The sequence below is a fragment of the Eptatretus burgeri genome, chromosome 7, assembly GCF_056783735.1.
Source record: "Eptatretus burgeri isolate ZD-2024b chromosome 7, Ebu_testis_v1, whole genome shotgun sequence".
NCBI classification, from domain to species: domain Eukaryota; kingdom Metazoa; phylum Chordata; class Myxini; order Myxiniformes; family Myxinidae; genus Eptatretus; species Eptatretus burgeri.
The window spans coordinates 45357324-45375826 of record NC_140967.1 but is presented as its reverse complement, the minus strand read 5'-3'; the positions used below and the strand labels follow the sequence as shown (position 1 = coordinate 45375826).

At 45.6% G+C, this 18503-nt stretch overlaps 1 protein-coding gene across 1 annotated transcript in view; it reads left to right on the top strand.

The window, feature by feature from the left end:
* Positions 1–18503, top strand: part of GNAO1 (G protein subunit alpha o1) — an 84732-nt gene that overhangs the window by 18301 nt on the left and 47928 nt on the right. The window contains exon 6 of the mRNA XM_085888292.1: positions 5297–5426. Coding sequence (XP_085744418.1) covers positions 5297–5426 — 130 coding nt within the window. The remainder of the gene's footprint in view (positions 1–5296; positions 5427–18503) is intronic.

Here is an 18503-nt window from a genome sequence, read left to right as displayed (position 1 = left end):
TGATGTGGCATGGCAAAAGCGTCCGCTGTGAGTGAACGATTCACTCAGAATGACATAGCGTGGCACCGCTATCAACAATGGGCACTCGGCAAGTGGCTTAATCTGTTGCTTGCTCGTATGTGCACGTGTCACGTGGTACATCCGTTCAGGGTCCGCGCAAACGTTATAACTTTATTTTAAAAGATCCGGTTTTTAAAAACCATATTTGCTTTGATTCCCTGCAGAGCACGTCGTGAATCTTCTCAAAATATAGACACAGATCTAGCAGACGCTTTGGATAGGCAGTCCCTCTGAGGGACATGATGCGAGGTCTTGTGGTGAATGCATTAAATTATACAGCTCAATGAAGCTGGTTAATTTTGGTATGTTCATACATTTTTTGTTCAAGCAATACAATTCTTCAAACAGTTTAAAAAGGCAAGTTTAATGTTTTGGAAATTTCACATTTTCTTGTGTATGTATGGAGAAGGAAGGAACATAGGGCCTTGCTTGCTTAAAGTAAAGAGGTATGATGGCTTAGTTATAAGACTCGTTATTTCTTTAAATTATCAGATTTCACAACAGATTTTGACACTTATTTAGTCCAGACGATATTCGATCCTCAAAAAATGAAATAATATTTCTATTATATACTTTAAATCGTCGGTGAGAGTAAATCGTGGAAAATGATGAAATTTCTCCAAATTTCTCATTTGAAAACTATCGTACTTACAAAAGCGATGTAAACAGAAATTCATAGCTATGATGAACAGGCATTCAATAATATGAGTAAGCAAAGTGAAAACTCGATTGTTAAGAAATTATTGCGGCCTGTTCCATGTCACGGCATGGTTAAGCAGGCCAAAAAACATGGCGGCTTCAGACCCCAGTGAGGTCACCCAGGAAACGCCTTAAAACCCAGAGAGCGAGGTGGCTGAGGATCGCCTGATGAGGGATATAATTAAATGAGGCCGTTAATTATCTTCAAAAGGGGAGTTTTAATGAACCCAAACACCCAATTTTCACTCGTGCACTTCCTTGGAGTTTTCTTCGTTTTCATGCAAAGTTTCAGGCTGCTTGGTTTTATGGTTTTGGAATTGTGGAGGACACACACACACACACACACACACACACACACACACACACACACACACACACACACACACACACACACACACACACACACACACACACACACACACACACACACACACACTACCTAGAGGCTCCTTCATCACCACTGTTATGTCTGGGCACCTGGCGTATATGAAGCTTCGCAGCCCCGAAATCATGAAGAAGAACATCCCCTTTTCTCCATATTCAGCGAAGCGACGGGTAGAATTTGCTAGCGATGGGTGGTATTTTTGAGAGAGACCTGCGGTGCGGCCCCACGGTGTTCATACACGTCTTTGTATGATGCGGTAGTGCCGCCGAGTAAATGACGTGGTAAGGTGACGTGAACGACGAGGTATTGCATGCGCAGTTTGGTCGCGTGCACTACTGCACGTACACCCTGCTGTAGTACAGTATTAATTCATGGGCAAAAAAATAATGAAAAAGAGTGTGTGTGTGTGTGTGTGTGTGTGTGTGTGTGTGTGTGTGTGTGTGTGTGTGTGTGTGTGTGTGTGTGTGTGTGTGTGTGTTCAGCCCCATGCTACGGTACAGTGTTAATTCATGGGCAAAAAATAAATATAAAAGAGATTGTGTGTAATTGGTTGTTATCTCCATTTGTCGGTTTCAGGTGGAACGGAGTCCTCTCTGGACTCAAAAGTATCCATTTCAGCTTTGGTTATGGATCATGGTTTATGGACCAAGCTGTTAAATTTTTGTTGTTCTCCGACATTTGTTGTTCTAAGTGTGTGGTGTGTGTGTGTGTGTTCGTTCAGTCACTTGCACTACCCGTGCCACGGTATGCAGTTCACTCTGCACATACCGTCACTCAGCTAAACACACACAAAAAAATTACATCCTATTCTCCTTTGTAATAACTGGTCGATGGATCAAAGTACAAAGGACGAACACCGTAGTGTCACATCTGGTCATTTGGTCTAGTGTGATCATTATTATTATTTTTTTTTTTTTACACAAGATAACATTGTTTCCTTTTTGTGTGATGTGTTGTCATTTAGGATGGTATTTCATTTCATTAGGAGCTTGGAGCGATGTAATCTTCTCCATAAAACCAAATGAGCCATTGCGTTTCCTGGGTAACCTCGCTGGGGTCTGAAGCCACCATGTTTTTTGACCCGCTCAACCTTACCATGACTTGGAACAGGCTGCCACTTGGAACAAGCTGTTCATCATAACTACGAATCGCTGGGTACATTGCAATACTTATAAACGCCCGGAGACGTCAGCGTTCGTTGTTTTATTCATTTCCGCAGATGCGTTCGCCACGAGTATCTCTTAAACTAAAAAGAATGACAAAATTTGAGCTCCAGAATCGAACTTGCATGCAGTTCCGACTCCGAGAAAAGTGTTTATTTGTCCAATTCGGACATATGTGACATGTCGGGCGTCTCCGGGAGGTGCATGTTTAATGTGACAGGTCGGTGATTGCCAATTGCGTGCCAAGGGAGCCGTTTCATATCGACCGTTTCATTGGAGTGCTTGCTTGAATGCTTAAGCGACTTGGCAAGCACTCTCCAAGCTGCTTGGTTGTTCGTTTCGGGAAAAAAGTACATGTGCTTTCAATCTCACATCGATTAGACTACGTTTCCACCTTTGCTGGGTCCATCGGTGCCGTGCGGTGTCTCTTCCACTGAAAATGTGCAAGGATCGCTTTGTGTGGATCTCCATTTGTAATCCACCTCTCACTTCGACATCGATGCATATTATATAAAAAAACCAATAAGGTCCATCCGACCAGGTGTTCACCATGTTTGTTCTTGCTGTGAAGGCATAGAGTATAGTTCGACATTTTGTGTTCTGTGGCTTGGCACGTTTTTGAATTGAATTTCCCTAATTACACACTTTAAATCCTCTTTCAAAGAACGCTGTTTCAAATTAAATCTTTGTGTTTGTCGTTTTTATTTACTTGATGCGTGTGAACATTTACATGTGTGTGTATTTACATAAGCTGCCTTACCACAATGGCATTTGGCACCGGTGTGCGTGTTAATGGCTATTGGTGGTTGGTTGGTATCTCCATAAGGGGGTTTCAGAAAGTGGAATGGAGCCCTCCCATGTCTCAAAGTATCCACCTCCGTGTGTCTGTGTGTCTGTGTGTCTGTGTCGTTGATTGTTATCTACTTACGTGGGTTTCAGAATGTGGAATTGAGTCCTCCCAGGGTGAGCTCAAAGTGTCCACCTTCATTTCGGTGAGGGGTCACGATTCATGGACCAAGCTGTGATGTTTTCTGTTCTCAAAGTTTTGTGCCGAGGCTCTCTTCAGTATCGTTACTGAGCCCCAGACAACTTCCAACTGTAGTTCGTTTGTAATAATATTCCCAGGGATGGTTTTTAATATCTCTGTGAGGTTCTTTGTCATCATTCTCATAGCTCCAACTATCACTGGTACAACTTTAGCATTCTTCAGCTTCCAGGTCCTTTTAACTTCATGCTTGAGGTCTTGGTATTTGGTCATTTTCTTGATTTATGCATCGTTAGTCCAAAATCACTGCGATTAACACTCAATTAGCAATGCCTTCTTTTCTTTTTTTTGTACCTAAGTATTATATCTGGTCGCAATCCTTTGTTTTCGATTTTCACGCTCGATGGGATCATAAGGTCGGACATGAGCAGTACTTCCATGTTTTCAGCGATTGCCTTAGGTTCATTTTCCCACAAATTTTCTGGAACTGCGATATCAAAGTTTTTGCAGATGTGCCGGCAGATCATTTTACAAACTCTGTTGTGTCATTGTGTGTACAGCTGTTCTGACATGTTTTTTTTGTGTGTGTGTATTCGGTCATTAAGCATCACATATTCTCTTTGCTAACCCCACCTCCGTCGCTCACCTGTCTTTTTCCCACTCCTCCCACCCACCCTTCTCTCACTGTCCCCTCCTTGCTCCCCCCTCCTCATAAAATGCAGCACTCTCCATCTACACCTCTGTCATTCTCTCGCTGTCTCTACCTGTGTGTGTGTGTCTTTCTTTATCTCTCTCTCTCTCTCTCTCTCTCTCTCTCTCTCTCTCTCTCTCTCTCTCTCTCTCTCTCTCTCACTCGCACACCCCTCCCTTCGTGAATAGCAACGTTTGGTGAGGTGTCGCTCTCCCCACCTCCCTCTTCTTCATCCCCTCTGCCTCCCTTCCCCCTCTCACCTCACACCTGCCTCCCCTCTCTCTCTCTCTCCCTCCCTCTTTCTACCCCCCCCTTTATTATCCCCGTCAGCAAAGCGATGGGCTGTATTTGCTAGTGAATAAATAAAGCACGAAGGAAAGTGACAAAAACAAATGCTTTGCGTCGGAGTCGTGCCACATGAGAATATGGCTATCGAGTTTGTTTGTTTTTGTATACATTGTCGAGGCTCGTATGAGAGCTGAAACACAACGCACAGCAAGGGGTGGGGGGCATGAAACAAGAGGGGCAGGAGAGGGGAGGACAAAACAATGGGGAACAGAGACATTTGGAGATCTGAGGAAGGGAGAGGGATGAGGCGGGGAACACGGGGTATACAAGATGGACATTACAGGGACTTTCAGGAAGGAAAGCAGGGAATTTGAAGGAGGTGGGTTTGGGATGGATTAATGGGGGTAGAAAAGATCGAGGTCTCTCATCCCTTCTCTTGAAAGAACCCGCTCCTTCAGCAAAACATCAGTTTTCCGCTCCACCTTTTTATATCTTTATCGAGCTTCTCCCCAACCCCCTTCGCTTGAGCTTCCCCACCCTCCTGCCCCTCCCCCCCCTTTCCACAGGAGGAGCTGCTGTGGCCTTGGGTTTTGGCACGATATATGTTCATGAAACCTGTTTGAAGCGGTTTTGGGGAGTCTGAGAAGGATGTGCTCGTGATGTTGTGACATGCAGAAAATGGCTTATAGAAACGGAAAATGACATGTGGGATCTCAAACTACACAATCACAACGCAGACCTCTCAACACAGATGTTGGACAGTTAAACACAACAGTATACAATGAAATAATTCGATTTAACTGTCAGGATCTTTTTGGGACTTCTTAAAAATGTAACAATATATATTTCCACCTGAGTAAGTCAACAATGGAATACCAACACCTATTACATCTACTACACAGTGGTAATACCTCGAAATACAGTTCTAGCAGTTGTAAGCTTGCTGAAACAGTGTTATCAACACACTCACAATGATCCTTCCACTCACCTTTTGCCTCTTGACCCTCACCCAATTCACACTGCAGGCTTTTTGACGTCGGGGGACAGCGCTCAGAACGAAAGAAATGGATCCACTGCTTTGAGGACGTCACAGCCATTATTTTCTGTGTGGCACTCAGCGGTTATGACCAGGTCCTACACGAGGATGAAACCACGGTAGGTGTGATGTCCAGCACATTACATTTCCCTGCTATGATGTCCTATTAATTGGTGCTGCACAAGACAATGAAGCATTTCATGGAAGCACAAGTCAAAACGCACATGACATCAATGTGAAGAATAATGAATTTATTGCAACACTCGGGCTGACATTTGAGCAGTCTAGTCTGCGACTGATTGCCAGCTGGCTGATGCCTAACAAAAATATGACGCCATGGTGTGCTTCTCTGGTTTGCATGGGGTACTACATCACCGCAGCACAGCTTCAACATGCAGTAGTGATTCAAAAAGGAGACAAAATTCATGAGTGAATCCCTGCCAAATGAAGAATTACAATCTGTCACATGCATTCATGTGACAGATTGTAATTCTTCGTCTTCATTCTTTCACCCCCCCCCCCCTTACACACATATATGTAATATTGACGAGAAGAGAAGAAAATGTTACGTAGGCCATGTGCTAACACAAGTAAATAGTTTCCAAGTTGCATTTTTACATCATCACAACACAAACCATTATAATTTTGAGAATTTCCAAAAATAAATGGAATGTAGATTTGTTTTTCTTGAACAATAAAAACTATATTTATCTAAAATAACTGATTTAGCAACACTGTGAATCTTTTTGCATTCAGTCGTGTATTATGAATGTCATGGAACATTTGTGTGATGAAATAGATCGATGGCTTAGATCATCAGCGAGCTTATCGACATTCACAGTACATTTGAACAAGACCAAAGTTTACTGTGTCCACTGGACCTGAAAAATATGAAAAAATGGTGGCTCTGTGCACAAAGTACATCAACATAAGAGCATTGGAAGGTCTATATAACGTTTTTCCTTCATTCCCTTTCTTATACCCCAAGAGTAGATTATATGTAATGGGATCCTTGACACGCGATGGAAGAAATACCAAACGTGCACAGTGGTCAGGTAAAGGAACATATTGTTGCGGGCCGGGGACCGGTGGCGAGAACAACCGCTCGGTGGGGGAAGTTACGTCGTCTCCCACCAGACTCCCGGAATAGTAGTCCGTCGCTCCGGATAACTCCGTGAGGCGACGGGTCGCTTAACCGACCGTGGACGCCAATACCTCCACCGCGTAGCGTTGAGTCTTTTTGTCTAGAACCAATTTACCCAATTAACCACGCGGTGTCGTCTACCAGGGAGCCACGCCCTTGGCACGTCTTGCTCGAACCGGGTCACTCTACCGACTGCGGTAGAGTTCCAACTACCAACTCCGGTTCGGGTGCAGTTGAGTGGAACTGCCAAAGCCGTGCCGGCTGGGATGAGCAGATTAACAGGAACAAAGACCCGGCAAAAACTCAGATCCGAACCATGCTGGACCAATGAAAGAAAGGACGGAAACGAACTGGGAACATTTCTACAATTGTTTTATTTACAGCAAGAAAGACAAAGAGCAAGCTTATCGTGGATATGCAGGAGATTTACAATGATCGAAAACACTTATGCAGTTGTACTTAGCAGACGGCGCCACACACACAGACGAAAATAAAACCCAGGTGAATTCCAAGGAACCCCACAGCCAAGGAGAGAGACGAGCTGGGGTCGCGGCTCGGCTGGGTACCTGCACGTTGGCAGGAGGGGGTGCTCCGTGGGGCGGCACCTGCCAATGGTCGTGCAGTTCGGCCCGCAGTCACACGCGTGGGGCTCGTGTCCGCGGAGGAATCTGAGCAGAGCGGAGTTCCAGAGCGGGGATCAGGGTCGCGGACAGGACCCAGCGAGAGACCCGATCGAGGTCGGGTGTCCTCGGTCGTTATCGGAATCGACCAGACGGATCGCTCCACCAACGGAGAACGGCCATGCACCACCACCCACAGACTCGTGAAAAAGCTCTGTCTGTCAATCCTCCTCGTACACCGAACTCAAGACTCCAGCAAAACTCCAACGAACGCCCCAGTGAATGCACAACTGAACTGAGCCTTTTGACTGAACTCCCACGAACGCAGGTCTCAGAGGGTCCCTTTGTAGTCCTTCGACCTCCCTCAGCGGGGCGGGGCCTTGATCAAAACTGACGTCACTGTCCGCCCTGATTGGACGGGGCTCCCATGGGTCTGCCCTTTCTGGGCGGGGCGTCGGCCAGGCACCGGTGAGGCCCGCCTACTCCACGCGTGTTTGGGGAAGGTGAATGAAGGTGCAGCCACACTGCGTACGTTTGGGGAAGCCAAGAAGGAACTGGAACAGCGAACGTGGAGATTTTGCCTCGAAAAACGAGTCTCTGTAGACCGGGTGGACAGTGGTACGCTGTGGCCAGCGAACCGAGGCTGCAAGCGCTGGGAAGGTACCGTGGTTCCATAAGAGGGGAAATAAGATGATTTATTAACCGAACTAAAACATCGCAACGCACCCCTTCAATTTCCCACTAAACACGAAGAGGGGTTCTGTCTACATATATAATAACGGCGTAACTAACTTTGGGGCACCTGTATGTTTGAATGCATATGGTTCATAGAACCGTAACAATATATACAGTACTGTACTTGTGCGAAAATAGCATTGTTACGGATCCGGGGTTCGAAGCTCGCCACGAGGGGAAGCACTCGGGTTGCTCCCGAATGTCCGGTCCTGAGGCCCCTGGACACAGATAACTCCGCGTGCTGGCGGGTTGCTAAACAACCACGAGTGCCGAATGGTACTACCAAGCCAGCAGGGTTACACTACCTCGCGTGATACCTTACGTGTGGATGGCCGCACCGAGGGGTGGGGGGGGGGGTGTCATACCCTTGATGTGTACTCTAGTTAACTTACTGGATCAGGTGCAGCTGAGCAGAGCTGCGAGTTTGCACTGGCTAATCGAGCAAATCACATGGGGCAGAACTTCCTGGATAAACTACATTTGCATTACGCTGGACCAATTGGGGAAAATACATAGTGAGCTCAGTATATTTATACAGCAAGTTTATTGACACAAATGAGGCAAAAAGAAATGCAGATATTTACAAAAAGGACGAGAAAGGACACAGGGCAGAACTTGTACCAATAATACACTTCTACAATCTTATCTTACATGAGGACAGGTGCCATCAGATTCATTTCTGAGAAAATTAGAGTAGCAAGAAAGGTTATTGCAACCTCTAGAATACCTTACGTGGTCGATGGACTTGTACAAACCCAGTCGTTTAGGTGGGGGGAAAAGGGAGGAAAACTGGGGGTGTCTACGGTGCAGTGCATGATTTGAGGAGGTGTACGAGGATCAAGTTGGGTGGGGGGGGGGGTGTTAGAAATGAAACAAAGAATGCATGAGTAGAATGTAGAATAGACTTAATGTGAGCATAGAGAAATCTGTTAGTGTAATTATTAGGTCAGGTATGGGAGCATGTGCCAGAACAGCACGTCGCTGCGTCCACTTTCCGCCGGTACTCCAGGGGCCTCCGTCTGGCCATCCCCCAGGCAGATGCCAGGCCCATCCCCATCTCCTTGAGATGATGGTCAACCTGTTGCAACCATGAGGCACGTGGTCGACCCACTGGCCTCCTCCACTCATGAGACTCCCTCGCTGAGAGAATCTGGTGAGCAGGATCAGAGTCAGGAAAACGAGCCACATGTCCATACAGCCGCAACTGACGCTCACGGACTATGCAGGTAACAAATCTCATCCAAGTCTCTCTCAGCAACCGCTCGTTGGACACAAAATCCGACCAGCAATAGCCAAGGATTCTCCGAAGAGACCTGGTACCAAAGGAATTAAGTCTCCGTCTCAGATCCTTGGTCAGGGTCCAAGTCTCGCACCCATAGAGCAAGACTGGAAGTACCAAGGACCTGAAGACTCGGACTTTCGTCCTCCCGCACAGGTACCGGCAGCGCCACACCCCATGATCCAGTGAATCCATGACTCCCCAGGCCCGACCCAGACGTCTATTTACCTCTGACTCGCAGCCAGCAGAGACATGAATATCACTGCCAAGGTAAGTGAATCTCTCCACGACCTCAACATCCTCACCACAAACAGACACAGACAGGACAGCAGCATCCAAGATGTCACCGGAAGCCTGGATCTTAGTTTTGACCCAAGAAACCCGTAATCCCAACGGCTCCGACTCCTCATTCAGCACCTCGAGGGCCCCCAAGAGGATGTCTAAAGTCTCCGCAAAGATGACTGCATCATCTGCAAAGTCAAGGTCCGAGATCTTGACATTCCCAAATGACGCACCGCAACTTGATCTCTCCGACATCCTCCCTAGAATCCAGTCCATACAAGTGCTGAAAAGTGTGGGGGCAAGTACACATCCCTGACGAACTCCAGTAACAACTGGAAATAAGTCAGAGATGGTACCACCACACTTCACAGCACTCTCAGTACCAGAGTAGAGTTCAGACATCAGATCGATCAGTTTTGCTGGCACCCCACGAAGACCAAGAATCCTCCAGAGGACATCCCGATTCACTGAATCGAACGCTTTACAGAGATCAACATAGGCTGCAAGCAGCCCCTGCAGAAACTATCGTCTGCGTTCGGTGAGGACACGAAGTGCAAGGATACGGTCAATCGTTGACCTCTTTGGTGTAAAGCCTGACTGCTCTGGACGCTGGTGCTCAAGCAGATGGTGGCGAACCCTATCGAGAATTATCCGAGCAAAGACCTTGCCCGGCACTGAGAGCAGCGTCACCCCTCGGTAGTTGTTGCAGTCTTGGCGATCACCCTTCTCTTTCCAGAGAGGGACAACAAGGCCCCTCTTCCAGTCAGTTGGGATGATGCCTGTGTTCCAGGCAGAGCACAAAACTGCATGCAACGACACGAGTGCAGCATTTCCACCAGCCTTGAGAAGTTCGGCATGGATGCCACAGATCCCTGGAGCTTTGCCCCGTTTCAACTGGTTCACCGCAGCCCGTGTTTCCACAAGCGTAGGTGGACCACAGTTGATTCGAGGGTCAGCAACAGGGATTGTAACACCCTTGACGTCCAACTCGACAGTTGGGGGATCAGCCTGGTACAACCACTCAAAGTAACCGGCCCAGCGGGCCTTCACTTCAGACTCCTCTGTCAAGAGCCTACCACTCTCTGCTCGAACTGCAGTGCTCCGAGGGATGGGCTTGGATGAACGTAATGCGCGAATTCCCCTGTAAGCGGGACGAGAATCACCTGTCCACAGGTGATGCTCTACCCCCTCACAGATTCCTCGCACATGGGCCTCCTTGTCCACCTTCAGTGCACGTACAGTTTTACGCCTCAGCTCCCTGAACAGCTCAGCTCTGCCATTCAGCCTGGCCCTGCGACTCTGGTCAATGGTATCCAGTGTCCCTTGAGAGACAAAATTCTTCTTTGCCCTGCGGTGAGCTCCAAGGCATCCACCGGCAACATCAAGGACGGTGGTCTTGAAGGCACTCCACAACTCTTCAGGACCCCCCAAAGTACCCAGACCCCCCAAGTGTCCACTCAGCCTGTTCGCAAACTCCTCAGCTACTCTCTCATCCCTGAGCTTGGCAACATCCAGCCTCGGCTGGGATGGTACCATTCTCCAGGATTTAAGGTGCAGCTTTAGAGTTGCTACAACAAGCCTGTGGTCAGTATTGAGGAACTGAGCACTCTGGTAGACCCTGCAGTTCTGGATCATCCTCCAACGACCATCAATGAGGACATGGTCAATCTCCTTTGCCACACCGCCAGTGTTGGAATACCAAGTCCAGCGCCCTCCTAATTAATAATCCTCCGTAATTATTAATTAGTGTAAAACTGCACTTCGTCCGGCGTCTGGCTCTCCACGAGTTCGGCGCCACTTTCCCCACTCACTCCTCTCAATGCAGCAACAACTGAGATGCAGGAGCTAATGTAAGGTGGGACCAGACGAAGAGAGCGAGCGTGTGGAACTTGGCACATTTATAATGCTCTTGCAAGGGCAGAGTGCTGGAAGTGGAATAGGCGGGCTATGGGCACATCTTTGCACCGCCATTGGTGTGCGGATGCTCACCCCAGCCTTGGCCCAGCCCAGGCAAATATTCGGCACCGGAAATTCCCCCAGTCACTCCGCACCTTGCCACGCAAAAGAGCTCCAAGGTTTAACATGGAGCGAGGTACTCGATCATGCACCCCATCCATGAGCGCATCTCCTCCTTCCCGCTGGTCCCGAAAGGTAATGGTGGTTATTAGTCGTCACGATGAGCATAGTGGTGAGCTTTGATGTGGTGGTTGAGATGTCGTGGTTGTGGCTATTAATCGCGAAAGTAAGTGAGCTTGAGTGGTGGTTTGATGTTGTGTTGGGGTCCAAGTACAGCAAAGGTCTGAGGTGATGTGTTGTTGGAGAATGGAGTGAGGCTTTAATGGGTTTTGGCGGAATATGCTAATTAGTTGTGGGTGTATGTGCATGCATGCGTGAAGAAGGGGGTGCGATTTGTGGGCAGAAAGGCAAGCAAAATAGATAGAGATCAAGAATAAAGACCTACCTGAAGCCCTCGCAACGTATTTTGTCCCATCAACCCACGAGACATGATAAAGGCCAGGACCGCTATATGTTGTGTGCCATTGCCTTGGGGAGCTGCAGTTTTGCAGAACTGCAACACCATTTTTGAACCATTTTCATCATGAATTGCCTATTTCACAACACATTTCTCTCCTTCAAAACTGGTCCTTTTCTCTTTAATACCTTCCTCAACTATTCTATTTTTTCCCCATTCCTTCCTTATTTTTCTCGATTTATTTCACATGAGAATCGACTGTATATATATATATATATATATAAAAACATATATGGACACACACACACACACACACACACACACACACACACACACACACACACACACACACACACACACACACACACACACACACACACACACACACACACACACACACACACACACACACTCAAGTATGAGTCCACTTAAATCATTGCCAAACTTTCTCAAATCACGATTTCAAACACACATTTGTTTAAATATTGAAGATGTATATCCATAATCTTGAATTACCTCTGCCACCGAAGGTGAAGGAGGTGATGTTTTCACCCATTTGTCTCTGTCTGTTTGTTAATTGCCAGAATCCTTCGGATTTCGGCAATTATGTTGGTCGGTTGTGTGGGTCATTCTGTGCATCTGTCTGTCTGTTTGTTTGTGTGTTTGTTTACCAGAAGCAGCCACACCGTTTCAGCGATCTGACCAAACTGGTTACAGACGTCGGCCATGGTCCAACTTAGACACACCGTTTTAGACACAGGTGAATCTAGGATTCTAGGTCAAGGTCAAGGTCACTGAAATTCTTATTTTCGCAATGACATCCGATAAAATGGTCGTATCGACTTCAAACCAAATCCAAAATGTGGATCTTACAATACTGCATCCAACCATACGTCTCATTGGGGTGTCACACCAACACCTTTCGTAGCGGTCGGGGGTCGAATGTCAGGGGAGTCGGGTCAAAACTTTCAAATTGCGATAAAAACGCCATTTCAAGTCCGATTGACTTCCAAGTTATGATCATGACCAAGCTAAGTGCTATAACTCATTAAACAGTAGCACTATCGACTTATAAGAAGCAAATTGATTTCCAGGTTTTTGTTTGTTCAGAGATCATGGAGATATGACAAAGTTATTCCGGCAATTCCTTGCTCAACGAGCAATTTCATTTGTTTGTTTGTGTACAGGATATCTCAAAAAGTCGTGGACGGATTCGGATGAAATTTTATGGACAGGTTCTGTGTGTGTGACAAGGACGAACTGAATAGATTTTGGTGAAGATACCGACCCGGATCCGACTACGAGAATTTTTCGTGATCTTCACTATTGAGAGATCGGGCCAAAAACGATATATATATATATATATATATATATATATATATATATATATATATATATATATATATATATATATATATATATATATATATATATATATATATCAGAAAGTTGTGGATGGATCCAGACGACACTTGGTGGACAGGTTGGGTGTGTGACCACAATGACTAGATTCAATTTTGGTGAAGATCTGAATCTGGATCTGACTACTGGAATTTTAAAGTGATTCTTCACTATTGAGAGATAGGGCTCAAAAATGATATATAGAATGCTATTTCAAAAATGTATTGGGCCCGATATGATATCTTGGATCAGGCATTACGGTGCTAAGGTATGGGCTCTACCGAGTGCCCTCTAGTTTATTACAGTTATTGTTGAATGACACTTTGTCTTAACAGAATAAATGAAGGGTTAATACATTTGAGAGAAAGATATATTTATGTGAGCAGTCTGACTATGCTCTGGAGTGCATGACAATACTGAAACATAATCCATAACCTCAATGAGAAGGGCACTCAGTAGAGCGCATACCTCTGCCATGCAATGCCTGATCCATGAGAACATATTGGGCCCAATACATTTTTGAAATATCATTTGAAATATCATTTTTGGCCCTATCTCTGAATGGTGAAGAATCACTTTAAAAACTAAATAGTTCTCGTATGGATTCGAATTCGGATCTTCACCAAAATCTAATCAATTCGTCCTTGCCACACACCAAACCTGTCCACCAAGTTTCGTCCGAATCCGTCCGAAACTTTTTGAGACATCGTGTTATATATCGGTTTAACCCGATCTCTCCATGGTGAAGAAGCACTTTTAAAATTCTAGTGGTCGGATCCGGATCTTCACCAAAATCCAATTAGTTTGTCCTTGTCACACACCCAACCTATCCACAAGATTTCATCCGAATACATCCACAACTTTTTGAGATATCCTGCACATGTGCTGTAGTTGGTAATCACACTGACTCCAATCTGCTGATGCCGAAAAACGAAAAATTGCCGATATCAGCCCTAGTGTGTGTGTGTGTGTGTGTGTGTGTGTGTGTGTGTGTGTGTGTGTGTGTGTGTGTGTGTGTGTGTGTGTGTGTGTGTGTGTGTGTGTGTGTTACGCATCCGGGTGGTGCTTATGTCAGGACGGGAGTTTGTCTCTGGACATGTCTGGGCGGTGTTCGTCTCCAGATGCATCCAAGTGGGAGTTTGTCTTTTCAGATGTGTCCCAGCGGTGTTTGTGTCTGGACAGCTTGGCTTCTGATGCGTCTGGTGGGTTTTGTCTCTGGACGTGTCCGGGCAGTGTTTGTCTCTGGGCTGTTTTTATAGTATATAGAAAATGGATTTCAGACATTATTTTGTTTCCATTGTCACTGTTATTTGATGCAGAATCATTTTGATGAGACAACGTGAATCATAATTAACGCTCCACTGCATATCTGCCTTCCCTTACTCTCACCTCACACTGTCTTCCCTTCTCGCTCCCTACCCCTCCTTGCTCCCACACTCCTCATCGCTCCCCCTTTCTCCTCTCTCCTTTCTCCTCCACCTCTTTACTCTCCCCTCTCTCTCCCTCTTCCCCTCCTTTAGTTTTCCGATCAGCAAAGCGATGGGTGGTAGTTTGCTAGTTCAAAATAAAATACACTGATGTCTCCCAATGTTATTTTCTTTGATAAGCCTGGTGTTAGCTTAATGGTTATGGTGACTGGCTTAAGATGTTAAGATCTTGAGTTCAAACCCCTGTCAACCATTGAATTAACATCAGGTTGGTTCAATCAGCCTGTCATCCTGCTGCGGTTGGCAAAATGAGTACCTGGTTACTGGTAACTGGGGGCATTGCATCAGTGGCATAGCTGCAGCCCTAAAGAATGATGCAGCTAAGCAGCCACAAGCTGCATATGAATAAATAAAAATAATTCTCCTGCACGTGAAACAATGCTACATGTACGAGCTCCTCCATGAGTTTTAGCTGACTGCAGAAAAAATGCTTCCAAGTCATTACGAGCAGAAATATGATGATTTTAATGAAATTTCTTTGTTGTAAACTGTATTTTAGAATTTGTGATCAAAATACATGTCATGTCAACTAAAATCACTTAATTTTATGAAAAGTTTTGTCCTGCACTGTGCTTTAAATTTTAAGTTTCATTATCCTTATAATAATTGACAAGTAAAATTAGGACATATATATATATATATATATATATATATATATATATATATATATATATATATATATATATATATATACATATATATATATATATATACATATACATATATATATATACATATATACATATACATACATATATATATATATATATATATATATATATATATATATATATATATATATATATATATATATATATATATATATATATATATATATGAGCCTGGTGTTGGCGCAGTGGTTAGGGCAGTGGCTTGGGATCCGAAAGGTCCTGAGTTCAAGCCCCATTGGGCCACTGAATTAATACACCAGGGGGTTGACTCAGCCTGTCATCCTTCCGAGGTCGGCGAAATGAGCACCAGTATACTGGGCCGGTGTATACCCGGGTTAAAATAGGTGTATCATATCCCTGTGTCATAAGAGGCGACCAGGGTTGCGTCAGGAAGGGCATCCGGCGTAAAACATGTGCCAAATCACAATGCGGATCATACGGATGATCCGCTGTGGCGACCCCTAAAGGGAGCAGCCGAAAGAAGAAGAAATGTATATGTATATGTATATATATATGTATATATATATATATATATATATATATATATATATATATATATATATATATATATATATATATATATATATATATATATTGTTGCGAATTCGCGCCTGCCGGCGTGCGATCGGCCACGTGACTCGAATCGCGGCATGTCGCCCACTGGACGGACAATTCTGTCGTGACTCTCTCGGACTAACGCCGGGAGCTAGTCACGGGTGGGCCTTTCGGCCTCACCACGATCGTGCCAATCGGCCACCCGCGTGGGATAGGGTTGTTCGCCAAACTCAACCTACCTTAGTACCCACGCGGATGGTAAACCGGGCGATCGCACCTCGCCGCAGGTCGACTCCGGACACAGGCCGCTGAAGCGGTCCGTTCCGTACTATCGGGATAACCGAGCGGTGTTATCGTCGGCCTCGACGGTTCCGATTACTTATCGGGCATATTAAGCCCATGACAAACCCATTACGTGAAGCAAGATGGAGATTCAACAAAGGGACGGACGCAGTGAAACGGGGAACAAGTTCACACAAGCACTTTATTCATACAGACACAGAGCACACATGTAGCAATTAAAACAATTATGCATAATAAGCAAATGTAATACGAAAAACAATAAAGCAACGACGACGGAGAGCTACAACCGACTAAGACTGACACACGGCAACACTTAACAGTTTTACTTCAGACTGGCACCACACACACACACACGTTTACACAGAACCCAAAAGAAATGGAAGTCGCGACTTCCCTGAGCGTCCGTCGACGTGGTCCCGCCTGGCCGCGACTCCGTGCCCGAGCGTGGTAGGCGAGGCCTCTCCGGCGTGCCTCACGCCTGCACGTGTTGGCCACTCGATGCCACGGACCGAGTGTTCGGCGCTATCCCAGTGCGGATGGGGGGGGGAAACGTGGATGGCCAAAGTCGGGAGAGGGGAATGGCCGACGCTCCTTCCCGCCAGTGGGGTCTTACAACTGCCCCACAAAAGACCCGGCCAGCGGCCACCAGGACGAGTGAGCCGGAAGACGAGAGCAACCACAAAGCAAGAGCATCCACCAAGCAAGAGCAGACAAAACTGCTTCCCCCGTCTCTGACTTTTATATCCTCGGAGCTCTGCCCTGTTGCTCCGCTCCACCCCCCTTCGAGGCGCTTCGAGAAAGGTCTCGAAGAGAGGCGTTCCTCCTCCCTGGCCGCATCACACCGTGCATCCACCAATCGAGCGCCAGCTGCCCTCCCCTCGCTTCTCTCCCCTCACACCAAGTGCAGAGAAGAATGGCGCGAAAAGCCCACCGAGCGTCCTCGTTGGGTTTTATTTGAAATAAAAGATAGAGAAAGAAAAACGACTGACTCAAAGCGTCGCAGCCCGAATGAATCACATTTATTCCCTCTAAACAACGGGTTTGGGGCTAACTACACATGTACTTAAGAGACATCTCACCTACGGGACCTGAATGGTGGTTTGCGAATTTCCACAGCCGTAACAATATATATATATATATACACACACAAAGGATATAAAGGCATGTATAATTTACAAGTTCCATCATGCCATATGTTGATGATCATCATCATGGCATGTTCTCCTTGGTCCTGTTGACAACTTTTTTCAGAATAGACTGGCCAATAATGTTCAGTCCATGTTGTTTTTGACATTCTGCTTTTATATCATAATTTGCTGATAAAAATACAGACAAATTGATTCCATTGACTCTGAGTGATTGTACCATTTTAGGGCTATAGACTGCAAGTGAATTGGTTTTTTGATGACAAAGTTGAGGGTCATGGAAGAGCTAGAAAATAGAACGGAGCACAACAGAACAGAACAAGAAGAACGAATGTAATGAAAAGAGGGGAACACACCAATAGCAGGGTAAAGGGACACAATGGAGGGACACTTGCAGGAAGAATGGGGAAAGGAAATAATTAAGTCAGAGGGAGAGAGAAGAGGACCACAATGGGTGAACAAGAAAAAGAGCAATTGGAGATTGCAGACCCTCACCAGGACTTCTTTTGAGTAATGTATTTTTATAGGTTTTTGGGTAAATCCAATATGGCTGCCAAACCATGTGACCTATGATATCACATGTGAACCTTTTGTTCCTCATGGACAGGTGGTACATGTTAAGTTTCGCTTCGATTTGTTCAGTCACTTCAGAGAAGAAGATTTTTGAAGGTTTTTTTTTGAAAAAAACAATAAGGCTGTCGAATCACATGACAGATGATGTCATGATTTTTTTTTTCTGTGGACCATTTTATCCTTAGATGACCCTCAAAAATTTTCATACTGATCGGATGTTGCATTCTACATATGCAGTTATGACATCATAACGAGGGCACCTATGATGTCATAAAAAATCACTCATTCTCCATGAGGAGTACTTGCTGTGTGCCAAGTTTCAATTTTTTTCCTTGGTGCGATTTCAGAGATACAGAGATCCAAAGTTTTTCCGTTTTTCCAATATGGCTCATGGCTGCCACACCACATGACGTATGACGTCATAATTATCATTAAAACATTCTACATGAGTAGTCGCATCAATGGTGGAAATTTCATCTCAATCTGACAAGCGGTTGCAGAGAGAAACACGAAAGTTCTATGCAGACA